Source organism: Brassica oleracea, chromosome C9 (assembly GCF_000695525.1).
Source record: "Brassica oleracea var. oleracea cultivar TO1000 chromosome C9, BOL, whole genome shotgun sequence".
In the NCBI taxonomy this organism is placed as follows: Eukaryota; Viridiplantae; Streptophyta; class Magnoliopsida; order Brassicales; family Brassicaceae; genus Brassica; species Brassica oleracea.
In genome coordinates this window covers 50,760,819-50,767,573 of record NC_027756.1, presented here as the reverse complement: position 1 = coordinate 50,767,573, position 6,755 = coordinate 50,760,819, and the positions used below count along the sequence as shown (strand labels likewise).

Below are 6,755 nucleotides of genomic sequence, written 5' to 3'. Positions count from 1 at the left end.
AAAAAAAAAAAAAAAAAAAAATATATATATATATATATATATATAATGTTTTGTGATGTTAACATTCAATGCTAACACCTTAACACTATCCATTATGTGAAAATCTAATCACAACTTGTCGATCTAGTCTATCAGGATCACAGTCGCTTATTCTATGATGAATTGACTATTCATGAATAGTCAATCATATTTGTAATATTATATCCCTTCAGATCTCAGACACATATATAAGAAGAAGAGTAAGGTATAGGGCAAGATGGTGTTCATTCATTTTGGTCGGGACAGAGTTTTGTGGGCCCGATCATTTTCAAATTTTAACGAAGTTGATCATTTCGTCAGTTGTTTGTCCTTAGTTACATAATTTTTCTTTTCACCTTCGTGTTGATTAGTTAGGTTTAATTTTTATGTCGGTCTTAATTATTATTGATGGCTCGTTGTTGGTGACAACTGACAATGACGCGGATGATTCATTCACCTTGGTCCTAAGATGTAAGTTATAATCAAACAGTACATAAGTTATAACAAAAGTCAAGACAATAAGTGACAGAATCCATATCAGGCTTAGGCCTTAGGTTCGTGTTGGACCACGGAACAAAAACAAAACACTTTAACTAGTTGACAAAATTTTTTTTTGAATGTTAAATTTATTTAACTCAAAAAGCTTTTTTACACTTTAGCTAGTTAACATTTTACTTACAATGTGGAATTTAATTACAGCTCACACCAATCTACTTCATTCCCTTATACATATATTCATCCTCCTTCGACCCAAAATCACAAACTTTGCTCTCTTCCACTTTTACAAATAACAGAGTTCAGAAACATAGATAGATCAGGGTGAGATAGACATGGAATGGACTCAAATAAGCAAGCAAGAGAGCAACAATCATGATTTTTTCCCAAGTGGACGTAACTTAGAATACCTCTGCTTCAACAACCCTCTTCATGAAGACGACAACAACGTTGATCACACTTTCTCTTCTTTGATGGATCTCATCTCTCAACCTCCTCCATTACTTCACCAACCACCACAACCATCGTCCTCTCCTACTCCGTTTTTCTCCTCCACTTTCGACTATCCTTTGCTTGAGACGTTACAAGATGTTATAGAATCTCCTTATTATCCTCCATTGGGGATTTCAGCTTCTCAAGAAGGCAACAACAATGACAATTCTTCACCATTCGTGGAGGAAAGCAAGAGCCTCATGAGCACTGGAGAAACGAACAAGAAAAAGCGTAATAAGAAGGTTGTAGGTCAACCCTCTAAGAACCTCATGGCGGAGAGACGGCGGAGGAAGCGGTTAAATGATCGGCTCTCCATGCTACGATCCATTGTCCCCAAAATCACCAAGGCAAAGTTCCATAAACCCTTCCTTTCATTTTTTTTTATTTCCAGTAGCTTTTTGTTTTTCAAAAGTCTTTACTGAATATACTTTTTAGTCAACTTACATGTATGTTTTTTTTCTTGTTGGAACCTTTTTTCAACACGGTTCACTGACAAGGGCTATTACTCTACTTGAATATTATTACCCACATTTGATAGAAAGGAAGTAAATAAAAACAACAGTTGATTTATTATGATAATAAAATTCAGATGGATAGGACATCGATACTAGGAGATGCCATAGAGTACATGAAGGAGCTTTTGGACAAGATAAACAAGTTGCAACAACTTGGAAGCAATTCTGATCTCAAGGACAGCCTCACCAGTACAAACCAATCCATGGTCAGAAACTCCCCCAAGGTAAAAAAAAACTTAACATACTTTTCCATATTTTCCATTTTTTACTTGTAAGTTTTTGTGTATCACAGACTCAACCCCTTAAAAATCAGTTGTTACAAAACGCCCCTTGACTCATTCATTTTCTGTAAATAATATTTTTCTTACTAATATCACTTGAAGGTGATAACAATTTTGTTCTGACTATTTCATTCTGTTTTGCAGTTTGAAGTGGATCAAAGAGAAGTTAATACACACATAGATATATGTTGTTCTACACAACCGGGCTTGCTTCTATCAACGGTTGGTACATTAGAGATTAATCTAGGCTTGGAGATTCAACAATGTGTCATTAGCTGCTTCAGTGACTTTTCATTACAGGCTACTTGTTCAGAGGTACATATGTTCTTTTACTTTAATTTAACCTTACTTGCAGCATTTACAAATGATTAAACATATTTGTATATATGGTTTGACATATACGAACTAACATACAAAATATAGGTTGCTGGGCAGAGAGAATGCATTACTTCGGAAGATGTAAAGCAAGCACTGCTCAAGAACGCAGGTTATGGAGGAAGATGTTCCTAGGAAGATTTATAATTACAATAATAAAATAAAGCTTGAAAAAACTGCTTTATCTTGAATATTTTAATTTTTCTTAGGGAAATATCTTGAATTTCAGTATTGTAATAACCACAACCTATTGTTAACAACGTAACCATTAAGTTACTCCGGTCGCTTTAGTGAACGAATAAACAAAACTCTAGTCAACGACACAAAACAAGTACTAGAGACGGAAGTGTTCAAGTTGAGGCCCATAAGGCCCACGTTGTATTAGATAAAAGCCTATCTCCAAGTTAAAATGTTTTAGAAGATACATGAAGCCCAAATCAAGCCCACCAAGGTTTTGACCTAAAGACCGCCGTCTTCTTGCTCTTTTAAATAGCTGCGCACAACTCTAAACCTAATTAAGTTCTCGAAAGAACCAGCTTTAACGCTCGATAGGTCTGTGTTTTTTTCTTCTGTGATTTGTTTTATGGTTTTCTGTTGTTGTGGTTTTGGATCCGAACTTGGGCTTGGAGTTTGACTCTAGCGAAATCGTCTGTTGATAGATTTCACGTTTTTCATTGTATTTTTTTAATTTTATAATATATGGAGCGGTGATTCAGGCAGCCTACTTGTCAAAAAAGCAATGACATGAGAGGTGTTTAACTGCTCCTAGAACAAATCATGCTTCTGCTCTTCAGACTTGCTGAGATTTTTTAGTCTTTGAAGCTGGTCTAGTAGTCTTAAGCACATTTTTTTTTAAATCTTATAAGTCATTAATTTTGATCTAACTTGGTCATTTCTGAATCTGATATTACGGTTCTTAGGCCCATTTAGTAGAATAGGCTGGTCCGACAATTCTTAGGCCCATTTGTAGGTCTTTTCAAGGAATGGGTCTTCTTTACTTGAATTTTGTTAATTGGATCGATGGGAACTATTGATAAGCTGGATTATAGTGATATATGGAGCGGTGATTCAGGCAGCCTACTTGTTAAAAAATTGATGACATGAGAGGTGTTTAACTGCTCCTAAATTAAATTATGCTTCTGCTCTTCAGACTTGCTGAGATTTATTAATCTTTGAAGCTGGTCTAGTAGTCTTAAGCACATTCATTTCAGTGTTGGACAGTCTTCAGTGTTTGATTTTCAGTCGTATTTGTCAAAATAATAAATTTTGGTCTAAGCTGGTCCGGTCTGATCCCAAATGAGTCTGAATCCGAGTAGGTTATTAATTTATTTTTTGCACTACAACGGTTCTTCCGATTAACCATGTGGATTATATAAATTGAGCTTTTTAAATCTAATGCTTTCCCATTGCGTTAGTATTTCCTCTGCCGATCTTCTTGCAATCTCCACATTGTTCTGATCAATAGCACTAAGCATTGCCTATCATATAACGTTAGGCTCATATGGAATCTTCCTCTTTTTTTTTTTTGTAGCACGTACTCATGGAATCTCTTCAATTAGCTTTATTGCCTTCTCGAGCTGCCCTGATCTTCCCAAGAACCTGACCATGTACGTGTAACCTTCAACAACACATGCACGTCCAAGAACACCATGATAGAAAATAGGCCAGAATCAATTAGCCATCTTTGTGGAGTCTGGATATCTTCGGGCTTTTTCTTTTAACCTAAGAAATATAAATATATTAATTGATCATGTGATTTTAATTACTCAGCAAGTCAGCATTGATTAACAGAATCAGTTAGTCATTCACTTGCATAAGTTGCATGCTAATGCCTTGTAACAATGAATAACTCTTTCATTTCGTTTCATATTCGAACAGTTCCACAAAAGAATTTTTTTCATCGCTTTTTTGTTCCAAATTACTTATATACGTACATGGTATAATCCCAGTTTGTTATACACACTTAGCACTTAAATTATATTATTTTCTATTACAATAAACGGCGCACCAAAAGTTATACACACTTAGCACTTAAATTAAATTTTTGGGTAGGTTAGAGCACTAGACCTTAGAATATAGTCGCAACACGGACCTCACATTTCTATTTGCTGATGATGGCTCCCTTGTATGTTACTAACAAAATATAAGCTGTTTATTAAGTTTACTAATCATAACTAAAGTAATCGTATAAAAATTTATGAGTTAGTGCTTGCTTCCTATTTCTCGACCTCTATTAGATTTCTTTTCCATAATGATATTGTTATATATTGGGTGGCATGCAGCCACCATCCACTCTCTTTCCTTTTCTTTGTCCCAAACAAAACAAGTTTTAAAAATACTTTAATATGAATACTATATTCTAATTGCGGGTTTAATTTATATACCATGTTCTACTTTTTTGTTGGCGATCTACTTTTTTGTTCTTTTGAAGTTACAAAAATGTAAAACAAAGCTACAACAAATTATTTAATATATATATATATAATGTTGTAGCTCAATATAAATACTTTGTTATAGCCATTAACCACAGGTCAATATTGCTCTTCAAATTACTTTTTGGTATACTATATGCCTATATGGAATACCGAATACTTATACAGAAATGTATCAAGAGGGATCCTACAGATTATTAGAATATTCCCTGTTTTTCTTTGGGATCACATTTGGTATATTGATAATCTATATCGGAAGAAAATAAACCATTGGGAGCATGTTTTACTTCTTTACTTATGGAATATTTTTTTTTCTTACCACAATATTTTTGATTCACTAGATAGCATGATTATGAAATAATAGAGTGAGGAACTTTTTGGCTATGAGTTTTTTTTTGGAAAACTCATCTTCAAATACATCACCATACAAAAACTTAAACTGGATATATTCAGTAAATTGTTTGCATATCGTTGCAATCGAACTCTTGAAAATTCAAATTGACTATCTATTTCTAGTTGATTCCAACTAAGATTATATATCCTTACTCAAGTTTTAGATAGTTTAATCAAGGGTTTAGCTACTACCTAATTAAGGCTGCTTGGTTAACATGACGTATTTAAGATTAAAAACCTTTAAAGGAAAACTTGGTACTCAAGTGGTTTGTCCATATCTCTAAATTTCCATTTCGTGCGTGCATGTAATGAAAGTCCTAGGAATATTTATAACTAAAATTTGCTTGGTATGAACATGCACATATTTTATACAGAAAATGCATGTTACTCCATCTCTATTTGTAGAGTCAATATATATTTAATAATTTTATGTAGCCATTATATTTTAAAAATGGTGTGAACAAAACGTTAAAAATAGTAGAATAAAAAACATGTGGAAAAGGGTTTTAAACTTTGGTAGGCTTCTTTGACAAAAAAAACTTTGATAGGCACGATTTTTCTACAAAAGATGAATCAACCATTAGCCAATTGGGTCTGACTCATGTTCGAAAAAACCTAACATAGCAATGGATTGTCTATGGACTGTAGATCATTAGTGACGCGGAGATACGTTAGGCTATCGTGTATAATGTGTACTTAGCATCGGAACAAATGTTATTTTCTATGATCATTCTTGTGAGTAATGATATGGTCCATCTAATTAATCTAAGTATTTTCTCCTATATATATATATATATATACGTGGACACATATCATATAAGTGGAAATGAACATGTAATGAAGAAAAGAGATCTAAAAGAAGGACAAATGGTCATCTATATTATTAAAAGAGAATTACCCATTTGAAAAATGTTATTACTTCATTATTTAAATTTCTTTTTTTTTGCTTGTTTTTTTCAGTTGCATTTATGAAATATCCTAAAACGAATAAAACTGTCTAATTTATTACTTGTTTTTTCAGTTACATTAATGAAATATGCTTAAATGAATTTAAACTTCATATTTTATTGTTTATCTTTTTTTCAGTTACCTTAATGAAATATCTTTAAATAAATTTGGACATAATGTCATTTAATCAACCAAAAAAACTCATGAGTTATCCTTACGTGCATAATTTTAATAATTGAGATTTTTAAAAACGTGCATCATTAAAATGTTACCTAAAACATGCAGCACTAATATATAACATGCATCAATAAAACTAGAATTTGACTCACACAATTGTACGAATATTATTTTCAGTTGATTAAATTTAAAAATAATTATTTATTCAAAAATATTTAAGAACGGCTATGTTTTTAAAAATTATATGATATTATTTACTCATAACTCATTTGTCATTTGATAAATTGTTAGAAAGAAAATTTTAGCATAATATAACTCAGTTGTCATTTGCTAAATTTATGATTTTTATTTATATTTTTTATTATTTAATTATAATATGTTCATTTTATATTTGAAAGATAAACGAATTTTCTATCAAACAATATTTTTGTAAATGTATTTTTTTAAAAAATAATCAATTAAAATTTTTATTATCATTGAATATCATTATTTTTGACATAATTTGAGTTTTCGTTTACATCAAAACTTATCATATTTTAGGATAATTTTAATTTAAAATGTAATTTTCATATTTTTCAAACAAATTCTAAAAATATTTTTTAAATATTTTGTTATAATTGTTAAAAAAA

The 6,755-nt window shown here is 31.6% G+C and overlaps 1 protein-coding gene across 1 annotated transcript; it reads left to right on the top strand.

Annotated features, from left to right (window-relative positions):
- The first annotated feature begins 752 nt into the window (after positions 1-752).
- LOC106316237 (transcription factor bHLH61) lies at positions 753-2,478 on the top strand. Its single transcript, XM_013754109.1, has 4 exons — positions 753-1,352; positions 1,595-1,744; positions 1,946-2,116; positions 2,225-2,478. The coding sequence occupies exons 1-4, from the start codon at positions 849-851 to the stop codon at positions 2,309-2,311; spliced, it is 912 nt and encodes a 303-aa protein (XP_013609563.1). The 5' UTR covers positions 753-848; the 3' UTR covers positions 2,312-2,478.
- Positions 2,479-6,755: the final 4,277 nt, after the last annotated feature.